Raw genomic sequence first — 21,945 nt, 5'->3', positions numbered from 1 at the left:
ATACAGTAAATAAATTATGAGAAAAATGAAGAACCTGGTTTGCAATGAGCAAGCACAAGCAAGTCCTCATGATTGATCATCGAGACAGGAGCTGCTGCAAACTGTGAATCAAAAGGCTAATATGCAATGATATGATACGTGCAAAGCTATGTGAAAAGAGCCATGTATCAGTTTTTGTACTAGAAAATTATTATTCAAAAAATAACTTAAAAACAAGTAAGGGTGAAAAGAGCCAAGTATCAGTTTTAGTACGCCTTTTGTTTAATTATAGCTTTAATATGTATATATCGTTACGTTGCAGTCCATGTATTTTAACTGTTTTCAACTTTCATTTGATTTGGTAAAGTCCATCCGGCCAATTTTGCCCAACTAGCGTTGATGTGAACGTTAGTTGTCCTACGTAGATCCAACCCGTACTAAGATAAACAATTTTAAATAATATTTTAATATATTTTCGATTATTTTCTTTCTCATTTTTTTCTTCGAACCTCGTCGTCGCTGGGTGAAGCATCAGTTGTTCGTGCAGAGGCGCGGGGCTTGGCACTGGTGCTCTTCCGCCATATTCTCTCCAACTTGTCGACACAACATATCAAATTGAGTGATTTTCAAATCGATTGCAACCCTCAACATGCATGAAACCAACAACCAACCAACCAAACCCCGGAAAACAAATACCTTGCCTCGCCCAACGACGATCAGGGCAAGCCTCACCAGATCTGGGCGAGGTTGAGCCTCCAGCGACTAGCCAGAGGAAGAAGGAAGGGAAAAAAAGAAAGAGAAAGAAAAGAAAAAATAATAAATTCGAAAAAATATTAAAATATTATTAAAAATTATCCATGTTAATGCCGACCACTTCATGTAGGACGATTAGCATCCATGTCAGCACTAGCCGACCAAAATTGGCCGAATAAATTGAATTGGCACAAATGCAAAAAGTTTATGACTCAATTGACAAAAAAAAAATATTAAGGACTGAATTAATATAATTGCAATAGTTTTAACACTTTTTCAGTAATTTTTCCCACAAAATTTTGACCCGGATAATCTTCATAAGCTTAATCAATGAAGGCAAAACCATCTCCTCTTGGAGTTACCACGCGTGATGCTTGTACTTCTCTTGAAGCTGAGCAAGGATGATGACGCTCGACTCTCCAGGTTCATTAAAGTTTTCGCTCGTGTATGCTTCCTTAGATGGGGTTAAGGCAGCTTTGTTTACAAACAAAGCGTTGACAGTATCCAGCCCACCAATTTCAAAAGGGTCAATCTTAAAAACCGCAGAATCAGAGTTACAATTCACTCCATTTGTGCTCAATGTGGGTCCTTATTCACGTCAGCCACATAACATACAACGAAGAGCGTGAAGGCAACTATGTGGGGGCAAAACTTTGATTTCAGAAGACAAGGAACTAGACGAGCACAGGGAGGAGAAGAGGAACCGTTTCTTGAGCCTTGGGCCACCACGAGACACAGCAAAATGCAATATGCCTTGCAAGAACTAGACTGTTGAGCTCACTTAAGCATCATGGATCGTCATCTACACCGCTCGGTTTTGATTAACTTCATCTAGTGTAGAAAAGCTTATCGGCATCTACCTACCTACATCCTTGTTTCTCTACGCTATGGCAAAGCTTGCTGAAAATAAGACCAGACGAGGATGCTAATAGAAACCAGAAAATTAAAGGGAAAAAAGAACAGAAAAACAAAAACAAGAGAAACGAAGAAACAAAGGAAGAAAAGAAGTGATGAACCAGGAGGGGAGAACAAAGAAGCGATAGTTCAATCTCTCTCCTTCATGCTGGCCATCTGACTCAGCTCCACCTGCCGGTCCTCTATTAAGCTTACAGTTCTGGATATATCTGATATTGCAAAAGACGCTTCATCGTTTTTAACGAGGCGCCTCTGCTTTATCTTCAATATAGCCTGTGAAACTTCCCCTATTGAAGGCCGTTTTCTCGGTAATTTGTGCAGGCATCTGTGACCGATGCTAGCTAGTCGTCGCACTTCGTCGGGATTGCATTCTCCGACCAGTCGCTTATCGAGTATTTCGTCAACACCATCTGCACTCATCGAAGCCTATAAAAAGAATATGCAACCAATGAGTTTGAATCGATGTGCAGATGACAAAACAAAAAAGGTTGTGAAGGTTTAGAAGAACCCTCACGAGATTGATATATTCCATCAAGTTTTGGTGGGGGTGAATTGCTGTAACGAGTTCGAAGATGATGACACCAAAGCTGTATATGTCACTCTTCATTGTGAATTTGTTCGTGGATATGTATGTTGGGTCGATGTAGCCATATGTACCTTTCAGGCCAGAATTTCGTCCATCAAATACCTCTTCCTTAGATAGACCAAAATCAGCTACCTACAAAATGGGCAGGGCAGCTTACAGGTCCAACATCATGTACCATAAAAAGGAGATAAAAACATTAAAAATTGAATGTAAAAGAGCACAAGTGTCTTACCTTAGCTCTCATGGATCGGTCTAGCAATATGTTTGCAGATTTTAGGTCACGATGTATGACAGGTGGGACTGCCTGCGCAAAACTTTTTCATCAGAGAACCGAATACTCCATTTATCAAAAAAAGAAGAGCTAATGTCAGCAAACATACCCCTTCATGAAGGTATTCAATTCCATGCGATATGTCTAGAGCAATTTGAAGCCTTTCTTCCCAATCCAAAACCCTTTCCTTTTCATCTGGATCATTGTGCAGCAGAAAAATCTTATTAGCAAATCCACTACTACATGTACAAAAGGGAGCATTGAACGTGTAACAAGGGGAAAAATATCAGTCTGAGCATCTACAATAGTATATGGCTGTGCACTTGCATAATTGAGGAAACAAGCAGTTATGAGAAATGTACATGGACAGTTAATGTCATAAGTCGTAACCACTAATACTAAGATGACCAATGCGTATAACAAAGCAAGTGGATGCCATTTGGCACTTGCTTTAAATAGAGTGAACCAATTTTTGTGACAGTGATGCTGGGACTTTACAACCTTTTCTGCTTGGCCATCATTATCTATATCTTGTATTTTACAGCACAATGTGCTACAGATGTAGAAAGAAGGCAGCCACCAAAGCCAGAAAATTTGACATAAGGAATAAGCATAAGAGGAGAATTAAACAGAACCAACAATGAAATCCCATATCCTAATTTTGAGTCTAACAGTTCAATTGGTCATAAAAATTTGTTGAAGTTTATTTCAATAACCAAATTTTTTGAACTTTCAACAAGAGATTTATCAACGGGGACTCCAAAATAGATTAAGAGAAACAGTCAATGACGAAACAGTGAAACCAGCTCCTGTACCTATCATGAAAATGGAAGGTCTGATTGAGGAAACTTTACATCAGTCACACATAAGGCTGAAATTTACATGTACATGGTAAAGGTGTAGCGTGTTCCAGATCAGTTGGTTTCCTTGAACTTACTGTAAAGAAGATTTGCCAAGCTTCCATTACTCATGAACTCATAAATCAACATGTGCTGCCCTTTATCAATGCAATAGCCCACCAAATTTACAAGGTTCCTATGATGCAATCTACCGAGCAGAGACACCTGCAAAAGAGGAGACAGTGTCATTAGCACACATTTTGCTCCAAATGCTATCTATGATACTTGTCAATTTCAGAAAGCATGTTAAATTAATCTCTAAATCCACAATTAAGAAAAGGTTGCTTGTTCTAAAGACTTGAAATATAAAAGATACTAAGGCAAAATGTATTCAATGGTAAGGAAATCACATGGTTGGTAATTGGTATATGAAGTTGCTTTTCACTACTCTTGGTCCTGGATTATCTAAGAAGGTCACCTCATTTAAGAACTCAATTTCAGCACAGTGCACACATGCTCACTCGTGTATTCATGCTGCATCAGTTGAGTAAGTTACAATAGCATCAACAAAGTCAAAAACTACCTGGCATGCTTCAGTGCATATTCTTTTAGAAGACGCTATGAAAAAGTCGCCTGCAGTGATTGACTCGATTTTATAGAAGCACAAAAATATTCCCCAAAAACTCTGACAAGATCCACCATTCCAAACCTTGCCATACATTCTCCTGTGACTATTACCCAGCTACCTATTTGCCCACATATGCATTTATTTATTCAGAAACATTTTGCAATATCCTTATTTATTGGAGTAAACATTAAAGAACTTAAGGGCAACTATACGAAAAAAATGGCCAAAGACAAGTAGTCTATTATATTTATAACAATTATATGCTCCTTCACCCTAATGTTGCTTCAGCCCATACCTCTGTTTGAAACTCCTTTTCACCCTGTTTTGAATCAGAGGCAAGCACCTTGACGGCTAGGATTCCCCCAGCTGCCATTACAGCTTTATATACAGGACCAAAGGAACCTTGTCCTATGACAGTAGTGAAGTTTTGTGTAGCTTTTTGTATGTCCCTGCAGATGTGCAAAGGCTCACACAACTTTACTAATGAAAATAATAAAATTTCACGAAGAGTTTTTGGGAACATGATACATGTGGAAAAGATCCGATCACCCTGCAATCATTTGAACTATTGTCCATGGCTTGAAATGTAGCATGGGAGAGATATACTCCCCTGTTTCGCAAAGCGGGAATTGCTATGAAGCAACAATATCATTCATTGAGAAAGACTAAATACGTAGCCATACATGCATACAATAAGAAAAGAGAGCATTAACTTATGGGACATTGATCATTCTATTTGACAAAACAGAAATCATCTATATATTTTCGCCACATAATAAATAAACTTCAAAAGAGCTTGATTTGAAGTGAAAAAATCCGGAAATCGTATTTCAAATTTCAAATTTCAATGAATATGTAGTTGAAGGGAAATCCTGAGGATATTAGAGCTATTGAGGATAATCAGTTTGCATACTTGTAAGAATATTGGGGTATGCCTGATGCAGATGCAAGCCATTCTTTGTTCTGGGGGCCCCGCCAGTTAAAAGGAGAATTCTTCTGGTGGTTATCAGATGCCCCATTGGCTATTGAGATTGACAATGACGCACTGAAGTCAGTGCTTGCGTCTGATCCATTCATGCGTATGGGAAGGGTGGTTATACTACGCTCATTCGCACATCGTCGAAGATGAGCATGTTTCTTGTACCATCTTACGCCGAAGCATACGAGCAGAGCTATCAAAATGCCAAGGGCAGGACCAACAGAGATGCAAACAATAATTAAATCAGATTTATTCATCCTGCAACAGCTTTTGGACTTCAAACAGATCATACATCTTGAAGGGCAGATATGCTGCAGAATCCCTGTCACATATCCACATTATCTGGAGTCAAATAATTTTCACTGAAAGACGTGCATGCATAGTCTAAACAAGCAGTGTCTAGTACAACTGTACAATGTGATCAAGAATGAATAACAAAGTGGAAATAAATCATTTGAAGCTGCATATATCATCAAAACAAGACAATTTAGCAGATAACCACTTTATAATCTTCATGTCAGCAAAAGGAAAGAGGGAGAAAAAAAGATGGATATGGTGCTTTTGTATGAAATATGTATTGTTCACCAGACTAGAAAAGACACAGGGTTGAAGGAGAGTCCTATTACAATTGCGCGAATTCCAAAAGCTATTGGCCAATTACTCTCACTCATTCAAACACTATTAAAGGATATACGACAAATGACCAATAGATTACGGAAGTTCATTTCGCAGCAAAAGCCTAACATGCGAAACTGCAACATGAGAGGAGGCAAATTCCCTTCCAAAGCCTCCCAACTATCAGCTCGGACTATACATTCCGAAGAGACATCGATCCCTGCTACACAAGGGAGGGAACACCAACTAGCCATAGCCTAAGCAAAACACGTATTCACATAAATATCATTAGCCCCAGGAGGGCACACAACTTCCAAATTCGCAAGCACAAGAAGAACACCCATTCCACTACATACACTCCACCATCCTCACAACTCGAACATTCAAACACGACAACCATAAAAAAGCAAGCAGAATACAATAACGACCGATCCCAGAAAGCTACAAAAGGAAGGATCACCCTCAGAACAACAGAGCACGACCCTTTTCTTCTTTCACCAAAAAAAACAAGAAACGCGCAGGAATCACCTCCTCTGCTTTTCTTTTCAGCACCCAGAAACACCACCGTGAGCTGTGCCTGCTCAGCAGCCAAATCAGCAGAATTCCCCTTCGATCAGCTCCTGCGCAGAGAAGGGGAACTTGGGTAGGCACGATCACTCCCGCTTTGCCCTCCGCCGGCTTCCATCTTCAGGGTTGGCTTCTGGGTCAAGAGTCAAGGCTAGAGGGGGTACGACCCAGTTCACGAAAAGGAACTGCGCAGAGACGAGAGAGATTGAAGAAACACGGTGATTGGTAAGAGGAAAAGCTGAAGTGGGTCTTGGCGAATAGTAAACCAAGAAGCCAACAGAAGAAAAGGTAATGGGATTGAATATAAAACGGGATTGTGCGTAGCGGGGACAAGAACCGGCACATTCATTGGAGTCATCTGCGAGAGGGTCGTGCGAAAAACAAGGACTTAGGCGGATCCGCCTCTCCCGTTTTTTTCTTTCCTTCGTTTTCTTCTTTTCCCTTCTCGATCTTGTTGGTGCTCACGCTCATCCTTGTAATCAATTTGATTTCCTTTTGTGCTTTCGATTCTGTCTCAATGGCATCGTTCGAAGAGGATCGGCCGTCGTCCCGTGCCGGAAAATTGCGGGATGGAATCTTGAAAGTGTAACCCCCTCGGCGTGGGTAAATTTTAATTTCATTTATCGACGAAAAGGCTATGGAGATGCGAATAGCACGGGCGGCCCATTTTGAGCATTACCATGCCAAAAAAAATTGTTTTGAATTCTAAAGTTCTTGACATGGGTAATTATCTTAACATGTGTTGGAATTGAATACGAGTAAATTCAAGCATGCTACTTATATTTTTCAATCATCGGAGCTCTTTTGTGCTATAGTTCGTCCACAGTCCCGTGCCAAAAAATAAAAAATCGGGATAGAATGTTAACTTTCTCTATATGGGTAATTGTCTTGATATGTGTACTAATTAAATAACAATGACTTTCACCATCGAGACAATGATTTTCTCGACGATTACGTAATTGGATTACAAAAAGAATTCTCTTTTTATTTCCGACAAAAAAAAAATGCGACCGTTTTCGATAGTTCCTTTTTCCGTGCACGTGTGTACTTGGAGTGACTATACTTTTTCAATCGTTGTTCGGAGGATCGACATCTTGAATGTATTGATGTTGGATGCCCCCAAACTTTAAAATCCTAAATATTTCTAACATAATTCTACATATATTGATGTTCAAAGTCACGTACGATCTTTTCGATCTTCTTTTTAATGCCGCAGCAAATTAATTGACTTAATATTAGTTGTCCTAAAACCACACGAACACATCTTATAAATCAAAACGTTTGGACATAATTTGATCAAATCTATGACAAACCAAAAGGTTGATTGATTCCAGCGGCGTTCTAGTCCACCTTTGTTTCACCGTGTGAGTTTCCATATTACTTTTAACTATCCAAAATCTCTATTTCCAAATATACTTTATCAATCATGAATCATTTAAATGAAAAATGAATCAGTTTAGGGGGGCTAGCTGGTTAAATAAGGGAGTTTTCTGAAACTCACATGACCCCACACACATGCAAAGTAGCGTGTACGGAGGAAAGAGGAATGTAATGGTTGACCTGTATGTAAAATCTTTCATTTTATTTATATATTTGCTGAAGAATTTGTGGATTTTTTTAAATTTTTTTTTTATAATTAAGAAAACCTCTCGGGCATAATATGTCAGCACTTGAAGACATGATAGAGGGTTTGGTAGGATGCTGACAAATTAGGGTGCCGGCTGGCCCAAGACCAATTCCTAGAGCGTTATAATCAAAACATGCATGTTTGGTTGAACTGTGAGAGAGAGAGAGAGAGAGAGACCAACACATGGTGCAATTCGTGGATGATATGGTGGTGAGGAGATGCATTCTATTTTGTTAAAAACCAAACTATACTAAAAAATCAACCTCTGATATGCTGCCTTCATTATGTAATCATTTAAGCTCTGATCAACGGCGCTCATCTATTACTTTTTGTTCCTCACTTGCCCCCTTTTGCTAACGTATCCACTACTAGGAGTTTCATACTTTTTTGTAGCCAATTGGGTAACAAAAGAGAAGCCCTCCAACGCTGACATCTCTGTGGAAAAGATTCTGAGGTTGAAAGCCACAAAGCAACATTGTTTTAGGTAGCAAAGTCAAGCGCCAGAAGTTTCATGGTTATCCTACTTCAAAAGATGCCAGAGGGAGTGTATCACTGTCACTACTGAATCCTCGCTCTCGGAACCCCATGCTAAGCAGAAACTACCGGCGAATTTTCGCATCTAATATGTTTTCCCTTCTTCGGGATCGTTGTCTCATGCCTCGGACTTGGAACTGAATCTTGATTCATTGTGTTCTTGCTCCATTGTGTTCACAGTTTCTGCGTTCACAATGCATGCAAGGAATGCAGCAACCTGTACTCAGCTTCAATCCGGTCCCGAATAGACTTACCATATGCAAGGCATGCAGAATTTAACTCAAGGAACCATTGACAATTTAGAGAGAGAGAGACAGAGAGTATTCCTGTTTCCATTAATACAGAGCACATGATTTATAAATTCTTATAATCTTTTGTGCTTGGATTAGTTCTTCGAACAACAGCTCCCGGTCCAAAGCTTAAATTCCTGCAGCACATGAAAGCATGAGAAGACTCGGCATATATATTATATGATATATCAGCAGGTAACCTAAAAGATCATATGTCAAGATAATATAGACCCATCTCATTGTGAATTTTGCAGCAGTAAAGAAAAAGGAGAACCTTCTCTTTGTCACAAAAAAAACATCATAGAAATGGCATCATGCAGCGCCTTAGCCTTAGGTAGGACTCATGGCATGACGGACCATTCGCTATATCTATGATATCAAGCACTTCTAGTCTCCTTTGGCTTTCAGTGGTTATCCACAAAATCACTCTTTGCAGTTTCAACCATTCTCTTATTCATATCCCCCACACGGGCCAAATGTTAGAAGCTTCTGTTTTATCTTTGCATAATCCCAGGCCTGCCTATGCCTTCAGCTCCTCCTCGACTCATTTGACGTTACCCATTCGTTAAATACAACTGTGAAATCATACTAGAAAAACCTTCAGTTCAGGAAAAGTGTGCATAGAAATGATATCCTAAACCTGATGTATTTCCTTCTTCTGCAGATTATCGGAAGTAAAATACAAAATAATTAATTGAGAGAATGATGGACGACAGAAATTTTCTAATCACTGGCATAGCTGGTACAAGGTCATTCGTTTCAATATTGTAGGCCAAGTTTACCTATCTTGTCTAACCTGACAACCGGTGACTAGACTTGGAAGATGCAAGTTCAAATTCTGAAAAGCTCTGCTACATTAACAAACTTTAGTTCTTATTTTGATCCCTCACAAATTTTTTCTTTTGGCAAGCAAGGTTTCTTCTATCTTCTTGGTTTGGTCTTCTTTTATTTCATCTCTGGAATCAAGAACTTCTCAAATTCAGCTTGGTTGTTTAATTAAACATAAAAAGGACACAGGCAAGTTAATATGATCATACAGAACGCAATTCAAATTCCAAAAGACTAATCAACTCCACTGTTTTAGCTCACACTAGTTCAATCTTCGATCTCGTGAGAAAAAAATACTTTAGATCCTTAAGAGCTGGTTCAGAATGAACTCCCCACAAGGACAGACATAAAATTGTGGCTACTCCTGTTACTTCAAAAACACCACTTTGGACTAGCACTGAGAAACTGATACGACTATGTCACATGCGTTTGAGGTCAAAACCAACCCAAAGGAAAAGACTCGAAAGCATTCAGCAGGCAATACATGGCTCATTTCATAGTCACAAACAGGATGTCTAACCAACTAAAACTTACCAGGACGAGTAATCAGAATCTTCCCTCATAAAGAGCATGAACTTTCCAGGAGATGAAATCCCAATCAAGCCAGATGTTCTCCCTCACCAGTAAATTATACAACCCAAACAGGGCAATTATGCAAGAATTGAAGAAAATTGCAAATACATGGCTCTTTTAATAGCTTTCTTAGACCAAACCAAAAAGAGAGAACCCTGTCATCAGGAAATCAAAGAGCACACTCTTCTAGTTCGGATTAGCTGAGAGCTTCATCAAAGTGACATCGTTATTGGGGACATAATAGCAGATAAACAAGATTTAGCAGATTTCAGAGAATTAACTAGTACCTATAAACATTTCCAGTACACTTCATATCTCAAACAATATTTGCGACGTACTTACCATGGTACGATTGATCTCATTGTTATCAGTATTGATGAGTAATGGATTAGTAGTTCTTAGCAGATACAGCATACGAAACAATCTACACCCTCCATATCCAGCAATCTTACCCATAACTTCCCAGCAAAGCAAACTTTACAGCAAGAAGTTCAGATTGCATAATTCGACTGGATTATCCAGCGCAGTTAAAAAAAATATTTGACAAGAATGAAACTTTGCATTATGGGCACCCTTTTGCACACGCAATTCTGAGCCAAGTCAGTTCACCTTTTGTTTGAGAGAATCAGCAAAATTAGAATTGCACTCTGAGCAAGATTTCTTCTCCTTTGTTTGGTCAGGTATTTGGAAGCAGGAAGCCCATTCTGATGGAAAGGGCACTCCTGCTAAGTAAGGAAATGGCCATGACCAAGCTTCTATCGTTAAGGGCAAAACCTAGTACAGACCCTTACTTTCTACTTATTTGAGAGTCTTGACCACAAATAAGGACGAGGAGTTTGTGACAATGCCTTTCACGATATGCCACTTAAGTGGCCAAAGTCAAATCAGCTTCTAAGAGTTGTTCTTCAGAAGGCATCGATGTACCTATTACTTTTCTATTCTCTAAATTACAACTTGCTGGAACTCTATGACATGAAAGTGAAGAAGACTAAGAAGAACTCTTCCTAAAATATTATCAACATGGAATTCCAGCATACGCTTTTGTCAACAGGTAAAAATGCCATTGGCATAATAAACACTGCCATAAAGGAAGCTCTATACTGAAACATTTTTAAACTCAGTAAAAGGCACCATTACAGGGGAAAAAAACTTTAAAAAATTGGCGTGCAAAACTCCTCACACAGATGCAGTACAAAGCACGTCGCAAGTTGACGAGCAGATATCACTACAGCACAAGGAAAGGTGCACATAAACAAGTAAGAAATAGCTGGACACTGAAAATTTCCGACATGGGGACACAATCACGAGCCAATTGTGAAGAAAAATAAAACCAAATGACGAGCCCATTAATCAAGTGATACAATTTCCATATATAATTGCCTCCAAGAGTACAAAAGGAGATGTAATTACATACTCTCCCAGAGGCTATTGTCCACGAATCAACGACTCTCAAGAGCCACTTCCATACAAGTGAGTAAACGCAATGATCTTCAAATAATCAGCACGAAAAGCTTGATGAATAGTGTCATTACTAGTTGTGCTCTTGAATTGAGACAAAAGCACTTCTTTCAATCGTAGTCATGTCAGAGGATGATCCCCAAAGAAGAGCTCAAACAACAGAAATGCCGCTAATTCATGAGGTCAGTTAACAATTGGAAAAGGGAAGCGAGAGGTAGCTGATATATGCATATGCCGATGAAGCCAACAATCCCACATAATTCTTGTCAAATAGAAGCATGATACCATGTTTCTCCGTTCAGTTAATGGAAGCATCAAATCTTGGCTCATAGAAGCAAATCTGGCTGTTGTATGACTGAAGAGCGCAGCCAGCAATCCAAGACCAAACCTTCTTATCTACATCGTATATGAGACCCTTCCCTTGATTCCAAGATGTAAAGCAGATCAAGTTATCCTGTCCAAAGCACTCAAATCTCTCAGCAGACAACCGAAAAAGAGCCCGAAAGTATTTCGGCGGCATTCTACTGATCTCCACCCAGGTATTCTTTCCATGATCCAACTCCCAAATCCTCATACTCTGAAGTGTACTGTAAAGGCCTATCCTCCCAACTAGAAACAGACGTTTCTGGGTACCAGCAACCAAATACCCATCCAATAAGGACCTCGGAAACTTAGCAGGGATATGTTCCCATAGCCCTCTGTCCAATCGAAATAGCATCAGTCCAAGAGGTGAGAGAGTTTCCAAATACAATGTAGAATCACAAAACGCCATTTTTGAGGAGCAAAGATTAACTGCAGGCATGATCTGGTGGAGAGACCAAATGTCAAGCTTCGAATCATACACTTCAGTCGGCAACGACTTGTCGCCATATATATCACTCGTTGCAATTACTTTAAAAGACCGATCTGTCCGATCAACAACCATGATCAACTGCCTTTGCTGATTATAATGCATACTTGGCAGTGTCCTCCATGTCTGAGTAAGAGGGTTACAGACTAAAGTTTTAAAAGTCAACCCATCAAGCCCAGAAAAGCAAACGAGACCTCCGGATGAGCCGATCAACCAAAATGCCCAAGGCGGCAAAAAGTTAAAAGGAATCCTGTACCATGTTTTCAGAGGCAAACTAAAAACCGAGCATTGGGGGGTTTGCGAATTTTTCCAAAATGTCAGAAGACACGGCCCATGAGACGGCACTTGCGAATGGAACTTGAGAAAGCTACTATCCTGGAGGATAGAATTCCAACGCCTACAAACTGAACGAAGCCGGAAAATCATAAATGGGGGGACTCTAGCTAAAATCTCATTCAGCAAGTCCTCCGGCAACATTGCCCATATATTATCCTCCATTTGAACATCAGGGTGCACTATCTTGCTGAATGTAGCCGCCGTTTCCTCATCTAAACCTCGGGGCTTCGTCTTAATAACCTTTTGCCTAGAAGGACTCGTGTTTCTTGATCCTGCCCGGCTCAAGGGGCTAGTGTTTCTCGACCCACCACCCCTTATGGGCGACACTTGCTTAGGGCACCTGTCGTCGACGCGAATAGCCCCATCTTCGGTCAATTGGGAGGTGGAAACGCCAGACCCAGATGGAGAAGACGACCCAACTTCGTCCGCGCGCCCCGGTTCCATCAACCTAGCTCTACCAAGACGAGTTTCCAGCTCTATCTCATGGTCCACACACAACAAAGATCACAAATTCGCAACCGCCAGACCTCGATTCAGACCGCCGCACGGACAAAAACCCAACAAGCCCAAACCTTTCCGTCGCTTGGCATCTTCAAAGGGAGCAAGCACCGAAACCCAGATCAAGAAACAGATGAATCAATGCGGGCGAATCACTTACCGCGTCAGAGATGCGTCAAAAGGTGTTCTTGGACGGGATCACGTTCCGCACTCGGGCAGAAGGAACCGCCATCCCAGATTTTGCTTCTGGGGTTTGTCGGAGAAGAGGAGACTTCCGACTCCGAGATCAGTGAAGTTAAAAAACTTCTGGCGTTGAAATGAAAGAGAGCAGCAAAGAAAACTAACCTACGATACAGCCCATCTCTCTTCCTCTCCTGTTTATCTTTTGGTCTAATTTCCTGTTCTTTTTCTTTCTCGCTGGTTTCAAGAAAAACATGTTCGAACGTTGGAAGAGGTTCTTTAAAGTAACAAAATACTAAGAATATTTATGAAATAAAACAATTTCCACCGATCTCAAACGGCTTTTGATTGGGGTACATGGGTTTTGCAAAATTAATACTAAAAGTCATTATCTGCCTGTTTGATAAGATTCTTTATCGGTACTTTTTTTTCTCGAATTCGACAGCTCCTATTTTTTTCACTTTTATTCAAACGCGAAAGGTTTAAAAATCTTTCAAAACACATTAGCGTTTGAAGCCCGAAACCATATATTATATTTTTACGGAAATTTTTTGAAATAATGACTTCCATTTGAAATATTGGAAAAAAAGAGTAAAAGGATTTTCCTTTTCCGTACAGACATTCATATGAAAAAAGAGTGGGAAGGGAAAAAAAGTGCGTACGTGCGTTCCAAGATTATTACAAAAATTCTAGGACTTAAAACTTAATCAGGTCAGAAGAATTGGACAGTATTGGTTCTGCAGGTGAGTTTGAGCAGAGTTTGACCAGAAAAGACTTGAAACAAAACGAGCGGGTGGATCGAATTTTTGGGTAGGTTTGATTGTAATTGAAACTGTATCCCACTGACCACGGAGCGTCGGTATATCCGACGGCCAGGAATCGACCAATTGATCCGTGGATCGTTTGGTAACGTTGATGTTTTGTCAACACAATCCAGTTGGTCAATATGATACAATTTGTATGGAAGGATCCACTTGAATTGGTTCGAATTTGGTGATTGGGCTCCACTACATTGTGGTTGGTGGAGGTGTGGATAAAGAAATGGAGACCAACAGCAAGGGATGAATATTCGTATATCTAAAGAAGAGGGAAGAGGGTTTGAGGTCCGTTTGGTTCAGCATTCGAAATGAACACCGGGGCTTTAACGTCCCTTGACCAAATGCAAATAGCGCTTGATAACTTTTTTTACTCACTTTGGGAAGATGCAATTGCATTTCCAATGCTCTCCAAAGGACTTTAGATCAATGTAGGGTTAGAGGTGCCTTGGAAAGTTGCATTTTTGGAATGCTGAGCTTTGGTTTAATGAAAATTTCAAAACCTTTCATTTTACCCTCGTTTATCAAGTATACTTCCATTTTTACCCCTTTTAAAACAAACCTTAAAAGTGCCACTCCTCTCTTTCGTGTCTCCTCTCTCTCTATTTCGCTCTCCACATAGTTTTCGCTCTCGATGCCACTCACCTCTCTTCCCTCATGCTCACTCTCGACGCCGCTCGCCACTTTGCCGCTTGCCTCTCTTCCCTAAAGGTATGCTGGTTTTTAGGTATGCTACTGTTTATTGTTCTTGACGAAGTTCTTGAGCGGCGAATTGAAAGTGTGTTGTTATTGGATGTATTATTGCCGATTCGCTTTGCTCAAATCAGTTCTATATGTTCGATTGCTTCTGTGCTTTGCTTGATATTGTCTATATTGATATTAGTATTGTGGAGTAGGGGGCAGGAGAGAGTCCTAATTTCTTTTTTTTGGGGGTCAAAGAGAGAGAGTCCTAATTTAAGTGGGTTCGAAATGGGTTCATTCGAGAACCCATTTAAACCCGTTTGTTTTGTGCTTTTCATTTTTGGAACCCGTATGATTAGGTCATTCGAAATTAAGATGACCCATATATGACCTGTTTAAACAATTTTGCGTTAATAAATAAGTTTAAGACCCATTTTGATAAGTCTACATAAAACATTATAGCGATTCCTAACGTGACTTGTGTATTCCATTATTGAAGTTAGCGTCCTGACCGACCAAACTAATGGAAAAACTACCGGTGAACATTTTCAAAAGTATGAAGATCATTTTGAAACAAAAAAAAAAATAGAGGAACGATGGCATACCGCTTATAAGTTCTCATACAATTTATTATCATGTCTAAATATTATTAGGTAGGTCAAGAGGGTCAATTACCATAAGACGACAATTATTCACGCGTAAAATTCACTTAATTAACGTGAACACTCCAGCGACATGACTGCCCAATCGGCAATCACCCTTAGGGGGGTGATCAGTTTCAAATTCGGGCCAGTTCCACTCTAAAGCCAAATATCGGACTAGACCAAATCGGTCGGTCCGGGTCCAATTCCCGAATTGAACCGGCTCGATTTAGGATTTTGGTAAAGAAAAATAACATATCAATCTAACCATTTAGATAGTTCGGTTCTGCATGTAAAGCCGAGAACCGGCGTTTCGGTCCTGTACCCCGTGCCGTGCACACCCCTGCCCTGATCACCCCTCATCTGTCTCACCCCATACGAGTATCCCTTCCGTTTTGGGGAGTTCTCTGTACGAAGCACCACCCATCAGTGCCCGCTGCCCCCATCTCTCCGGCTCAGTGCCCCGGCGTTCCTCCCTCTGAATTTCGTCGACACGCACTTCCTCTTTCCTCCAACTCGATGGGTGGACGAAGCTTTCAGCCGCCAAGCACTTTATGCTTGAGCTGTTCTTCGAGCTGGCCGTGCATTCGAAGGTGAGTTCTTCGTCAATCCCCTGCCTTTAGGAACCAAAAAAGTTTGATGTTCGGCTGCAATTGAGACGTAATTCTTGTCGGGGTCATGGCAACGCTGTCGAATAGTTTTGTCTCCGGAGCGACTTCATCGGCTCGGTTCGCGGGTTGTTTGTGTACAACCCGGTCCCGGCACCTGCTGTGGTTCGGCTCGGTGCTGATGCATAAACTCGGCATGGTTTCCGGTGTGACGACCGAAACTTCTTGTTCTAATTCGGTGAGGTTGAATGAGTCTAGTGCTGTTGGGGTTATGCTTAGGAAGGCGATACCGGGGTTAATGTGCGAGGAAGAGGAAGAGGAAGACGTGGTTCCGATTGAAAATGAAGAATTCGAGTCGAGTTTCCATGTTAATGGGTTGGTTCCGTGGAGAGATTCGGGTTTCGATGACTTTGGGTTGGGGCTCGGAGGTGTAAATGAGGGTCCAGCGGCGTCAGAATCGGTTGTTGCGAACCAACAGGGCGTGCAATTTCTAGAGGAAATGGATGCAGAGGTGTTATCGAAGCGGGTTTTGGTGCTCAGTAGAAGAAACAAGGTTAGAAGTGCATTGGAGTTGTTGAGATCGATGGAATTGGCGGGTCTGCATCCAAATGCGCATGCCTGTAATTCTCTATTATTGTCCCTTCTGAGGAATGGTCTTAATGATGACGCAATGAGAGTTTTTAGGTTTATGAAGGACAAAACAATCACCACGCAGCATACTTATAGCTTAATGCTTAAAGCAGTTGCACATGCTCAAGGTTGCGATTCGTCGCTCAGAATGTTTATGGAATTAGAAGAGGAAGGAAATAGGAGTAAAGATTTTGATGCTGTTGTTTACAACACCATTATATCCATCTGTGGAAGGATGAATTATTGGCATAAGTGTGAGAGGCTTTGGATGAGCATGAAGGAAAATGGCCTTACAGCAACCAAAGTCACTTATTCCGAATTAATCAGTGTGTTCGTCCGTTGTGGTCAGTACGAGCTTGCAATTGATGCTTATGAGGAGATGGTGCTAAATGGATATAAACCCAATGCCGATATATCGCAAGCTATAATCAAAGCAAGCACGAAAGAAGGTAAATGGGATTTAGCACTCAACATCTACCAGAATATGTTGAGCAATGCACTTGAGCCAAATCTGATCACATGCAATGTGTTGATTAATTCGCTTGGCAAAGCTGGAAAGGTCGAGTTAGCATTCAAGGTCTATAGCATTACAAAATCTTTTGGCCACACTCCTGATGCTTACACAATGAATGCACTTGTTAGCGCTTTATATCGGGCAAACCGACCAGGTGATGCTCTTCGGCTCTTTGACAACATAATGAGAGAGCAGGCCTCTCAGCTCAATGTTCATCTGTACAACAATGCTTTGATGTCTTGTTCTAAACTTGGGTTATGGGATAGAGCTCTTCAACTTCTTTGGAAAATGGAAAGTTCTGGGCTATCAGTTTCTACTGCATCTTATAATCTTGTTATTAACGCTTGTGAGGTTGCAAGAAAGCCAGAAATAGCTTTGCAAGTGTATGAACACATGATACACAAGAACTGCACTCCTGATATGTTTACCCATCTATCTCTAGTAAGAAGTTGCATTTGGGGATCTCTCTGGATTGAAATAGAAGAAATTTTGAAGGTAAAGTGAGCTTCTTTGACATGCTTTGCCATCATACCTATATCCATCTTTCTATATATTTTAAAATGAGCGATAGGTGCCACTTCTGGAAATTTCAAATTCTGCAGTTTTATCTATTGGTTTTGATGAGACAGTCAGTTCTTTTGGAAAGTTGTCAGGAGCTTAATTCTTTCCTTTGCATCCTCAGCTGGTTAACACTCCCAACAAGTTGAAGTTGTTTTTATTCTTGGTCTTTTGTCATCTCATAGTCTCTAAATCTTTTTTCCGAACAGTTGCTGCTGTCTGCCACTAATTTGGTGATGCTTCATGGAGAATGTAAAAGATCTGTTATATAGTGACACTTTTCTGGTTTGTAGCAGGCTTCACCAAATGCATCTCTATATAATGCTGTTATTCAAGGGATGTGCTTGAGGGGAAAGATTGATTCTGCAAAGAAGACCTACATGAGAATGCGTGAGAAAGGGCTTAAGCCTGATGGCAAGACACGGGCTTTAATGCTTCAAAACTTGCGAAGAGTTCGCTAGACAAGAGCTTCCATTATGACTTGAGAGCAGAATCTTCTTTAAGTATTATCAGAAAGAACTAACGCCGAGAGTATGGAGAACGACACTTATGCAATTGAGTTTTGAGAAAGTTCGAAGGTAAAAGTGATTTATACTTCTTTAAGTATGCTGACGATTCGTAACCAGTTCAAGAAGAGATCAGTATATCACAGCAAAAACACATTCGAGTTTATCAAGCATACTCAACAGTTTATATGCTGAATATTTTCTCCATTCTGTTGTTTTCAACAGAATTTCTATCGCCCATATTGTTACTTTACAGGTCGATGCATCACTGTGGGTGTTAGCTTGTAGGCTGCAGAAGATTAAAAGTTTCAAATGTAAAGTGTTACCATACCAAGACTATGAGCATATTCAAAGGGCATCATTCTAGAAGGACTGAAATGTTTAGCTCTGTTACAAAGTTTTCTTCTGCTGTTATGATGTTCATCATGTTGATTCTTTCTATTGTTGCCTTCGAGTGTATGTTGTACTCGAATCAGTTGCTTCAGGTTTGTGAGCTTTTTATTCTTTTAAAAGCTGGGAAAAAGCTTTGTAGTTTATTCGAGCACATGAGAAGGCATTGTTGCTTTTCAACTTATGCTGAAAGGTTTGTCAGGGTTATGCCAAAAATAAACTTTTCCTACAAGGTGTGCACAGAAGTTGGTTTTATCTTTCTAGGCTTTACTTGCATCCGTAAACATGTGGTAAATCTACAGTGATTCAGGGACAGTGCTGCATTTTCATATGGTTTAAGTTCAAATTACTGCTCTCACCCTTTCTGGGTCTCATTAGCTTTTGATGCTTGCTATGGTGAAGCTGAAATTTTTTCCAAGACTTGTGGATTAAGGTTATGTAGATGCCTATTGGTTCTGCAACTACCAAAGCTTATGTACATCGAGAAGGTTTTCAGTGTTTTAATGTGTAAATACTCTGCAAACTGAGTTGATTAGGAGGTTGCCTCATACTGATGAACCTTGCCTGTTGGGATGTTATTAAGTGCAGATAAGATTCTTTTCTTGATTATTTTTTTTTTCAATGCATTCTGATGACACAATCAAGTGGCAAACTGATTCTGACAAGATTAGAATGAAACTTTGGGGATGGGGACACTGAATTTGGATTAGTTCGGAGGATCTACTGCAAGAGGAACGAGCATCTGGGGAATGAATATGCATTGTTTACATATGTAGATTAGAGAAATCTGTGGAAGATTGCGACCATAGCGACGAGTGCAAAATGGGAATGGGATTCTTGAAAGAGGGTTACGATTTAAAACTTGGAAGAGTTCAGTAGTTTTCGAAATCTGGAATGAAGCTCTGGATTCTGCGGTCTACTTCAAACACATGATATTCGGGTTTGTGTCCTTCAGCTGATGGCAATCAGGGAGACATTGGGTCCGATATTGTTAAAGGGCTGGGCTTGTTTTGTTTCTGCAGACATCTCCCTGGCAGTTGAATCATCTTCTTTTACCAACCAAATTGGCAAATTATCGTATAACGCTCTTGAATTTTATAGGTTGTCATTAAAACCTCGAATTTGACCCAAGATTGGTATTAGAGTTCGCCTTTAGAGTAACCGGGAGAATGTCCTTCGAAAAGATAAGTGCTCGGGTACAATCGAGTATCTAGACTTTTTTTTTATTCGATCAAGTATCTAACCTTATTTGATGATTTGACCCAAAAAAAAAAATGACTTGATGTAAGGTCTCCATTGAAAAATTACCTAGTCATAAGATTTTGCTGACGGATCTCGCTTACTTGGCAAAATTATAGCAAAATTGATGACGTGGCTTGCTAGCGCTAAGTGGAAATTATGCCAATTCCATGGAAGTGTTGCGAGAGAGAGAGAGAGAGAGAGAGAGAGAGGATGCCGACCTAGACGATCTTAGCCATTTAATGTGTCTATACAAAGGTGACATCAACTCATGAGGACACATAGGATGCTAATGTGGTGATTTTAACTGAGGTATCGCATTGACCGATATTTGAAAAGTTGAGGTATTTGATTCAGCAAAAAAAGAGTTTAGGTATGTAACATCCTCAATTTCAATCCCTGAGAAATGGTTATGGTTTAAGTTTTGTAGTTTTCCAATCGGAGCCAATTCTACTCTTGTTCCGGAAAACTCATATTTGGATCCTCTGTATCCCTTTCATTTTGTTATTTTTGTGGAGACTTTTGTGATCCGAATTTTCAAACACTTCCTTCTTAAAAGTTTCTCCAAACATCTTGAAGTTTTACATACTTTAGTTTCATAATTTTTGAACTTGATATGAGTAGTACGATAGCCTAATTTCGGACCGTGTAAAACTGCCCAGAATGGGTATTTCTGTGATGTTCACACTTTCTCGATTTTCTAAAAACATTTCTGGGCCGAATTTGAACAAACTTCCTTCATAAAAGTTGTTTAGAACTTATTTCTCTATAATATATATAAATTTAGGAATTTTTTGAGATTATTTGGATTCTGGAAAGAGCTTACTTTGAGAAGCAAAGATTCTATTCCGGCAAACCAATTTTAGTCTGTCTTTGAGCTACTAAAATCTGTGTTTACAGAAAGATTCAGATTTTTTGTTCTTCATGGAAAATGTTTGTTAAGGTCTTTTTTATGACATATTCGAATTTGGGAATTTTCTAAGTTCATTTACTACGGTTTTACGACCGATTCTAGAACAATACAAAAACTGCCTGTTTTGTCAGATTTCAAAGATTCATCATTTTCTATATGAGAACGCTGGAATCTCGACTTGATGTCTTCTGGTGATTTAATGTGCTCATTCTGAGCTTTCAAATGAGCTATGCTAAGCTTTGATTGGAGGTCACACGAAGGGGGCATATATGAAAACGAAATTGGCCAAGTCAAGGGCCAATTCTTCTTGTTGAAGCCACCATTATTGAGTCATGTTTAGGTGTCCCCTACATAATTGCTCAATAGCTGAATTTTCCACCCTTATTATTGGAGCATGGTGACTCATTGTCACCAATAATGAGCTAAAAACAAATGAGGAAGTTGGCCAAGAAGGGGGAAAACCGTGAGGGAGCCGAGAGAGATAAGAAGGGAAAGAGAGAGAGAGCTATTAATTGTTAAGATTTGCTAGATTTTTTCATTAATATCATTAATGAAACAATCAAGATTTTCTAGATCATAGTCATTAATGATCAAGATTTTCTAGATCATAATCATGATGGCACTTCACTTTAGGGGCTATTTCATTAATGTCATTTGGCTCTCATCCATTAATGTCATTAATGATCAAGATTTTCTAAATCATAGTCATGATGTCACTTCACTTTAGGGGCTATTTTATTAATGTCATTTGGCTCTCCTCCATTAATGTCATTAATGATCAAGATTTTCTAGATCATAGTCATGATGGCACTTGACTTTAGAGGCTATTTCATTAATGTCATTTGGCTCTCCTCCACTAATGTCATTAATGATCAAGATTTTCTAGATCATGGTCATGATGGCACTTGACTTTAGGGGCTATTTCATTAATGTCATTTGGCTCTCCTCTATTAATGTCATTAATGATCAAGATTTTCTAGATCATAGTCATGATGGCACTTGACTTTAGGGGCTATTTCATGATGTCATTTGTCTTTTCTTCATGATTAAGCTTGGGGATCAAGTTGGCTTGCCTATAAATAGGCTTAGTTTCCCCCCCTTAGTTACCACACACCCCTTCATCGCCTCTCTCCCATCTCTCACC

The 21,945-nt window shown here is 39.9% G+C and overlaps 3 protein-coding genes across 5 annotated transcripts; 1 reads left to right on the top strand and 2 right to left on the bottom strand.

Annotated features, from left to right (window-relative positions):
- Nucleotides 1–1,463: 1,463 nt before the first annotated feature.
- On the bottom strand, nt 1,464–6,402 carry LOC115674007 (calcium/calmodulin-regulated receptor-like kinase 2). 2 transcript variants are annotated; one of them, XM_030596300.2, is made up of 8 exons: nt 6,094–6,402; nt 4,885–5,272; nt 4,267–4,420; nt 3,442–3,568; nt 2,614–2,699; nt 2,466–2,537; nt 2,162–2,365; nt 1,464–2,073 (listed from the first exon to the last, which is right to left on the bottom strand). In XM_030596300.2, the coding sequence occupies exons 2-8, from the start codon at nt 5,238–5,240 to the stop codon at nt 1,777–1,779; spliced, it is 1,296 nt and encodes a 431-aa protein (XP_030452160.1). In that variant the 5' UTR covers nt 5,241–5,272; nt 6,094–6,402; the 3' UTR covers nt 1,464–1,776. The 2 variants fall into 2 exon arrangements, with proteins under 2 accessions (XP_030452160.1, XP_030452159.1); XM_030596299.2 differs by having other exon boundaries at nt 6,143–6,402.
- Nucleotides 6,403–11,296: 4,894 nt separating this feature from the next.
- On the bottom strand, nt 11,297–13,540 carry LOC115674071 (F-box/kelch-repeat protein At5g15710). The gene has a single exon (XM_030596399.2). It carries the CDS (start codon nt 13,070–13,072, stop codon nt 11,741–11,743), a length of 1,332 nt encoding a protein of 443 aa, XP_030452259.1. The 5' UTR covers nt 13,073–13,540; the 3' UTR covers nt 11,297–11,740.
- A 2,502-nt stretch (nt 13,541–16,042) lies between these two features.
- On the top strand, nt 16,043–18,964 carry LOC115674082 (pentatricopeptide repeat-containing protein At3g29290). Of its 2 annotated transcripts, none has more exons than XM_056320141.1 (3): nt 16,043–17,690; nt 18,050–18,331; nt 18,516–18,964. In XM_056320141.1, exons 1-2 carry the CDS (start codon nt 16,122–16,124, stop codon nt 18,212–18,214), a joined length of 1,734 nt encoding a protein of 577 aa, XP_056176116.1. In that variant the 5' UTR covers nt 16,043–16,121; the 3' UTR covers nt 18,215–18,331; nt 18,516–18,964. The 2 variants fall into 2 exon arrangements, with proteins under 2 accessions (XP_056176116.1, XP_056176115.1); XM_056320140.1 differs by having other exon boundaries at nt 18,485–18,964.
- Nucleotides 18,965–21,945: the final 2,981 nt, after the last annotated feature.

The sequence above is a fragment of the Syzygium oleosum genome, unplaced genomic scaffold (genome assembly GCF_021117445.2).
Source record: "Syzygium oleosum isolate NSW1041296 unplaced genomic scaffold, Sole_v2.1 Sole_v2.19, whole genome shotgun sequence".
NCBI classification, from domain to species: Eukaryota; Viridiplantae; Streptophyta; class Magnoliopsida; order Myrtales; family Myrtaceae; genus Syzygium; species Syzygium oleosum.
Note: the sequence above shows the minus strand (reverse complement) of the source record. Positions and strands in the feature narration are given on the sequence as shown.

Coding starts and splice junctions, on each gene's coding strand:
- LOC115674007 (XM_030596300.2), bottom strand. CDS start 5,240: ATGATCTGTTTGAAGTCCAAAAGCTGTTGCAGGATGAATAAATCTGAT. Junction 2,700..3,441: donor CTTGGCAAATCTTCTTTACA/GTAAGTTCAAGG, acceptor ACAATGATCCAG/ATGAAAAGGAAAGGGTTTTG. Junction 2,074..2,161: donor TGATGGAATATATCAATCTC/GTGAGGGTTCTT, acceptor TTCTTTTTATAG/GCTTCGATGAGTGCAGATGG.
- LOC115674071 (XM_030596399.2), bottom strand. CDS start 13,072: ATGGAACCGGGGCGCGCGGACGAAGTTGGGTCGTCTTCTCCATCTGGG.
- LOC115674082 (XM_056320141.1), top strand. CDS start 16,122: ATGGCAACGCTGTCGAATAGTTTTGTCTCCGGAGCGACTTCATCGGCT. Junction 17,691..18,049: donor AAATAGAAGAAATTTTGAAG/GTAAAGTGAGCT, acceptor GGTTTGTAGCAG/GCTTCACCAAATGCATCTCT.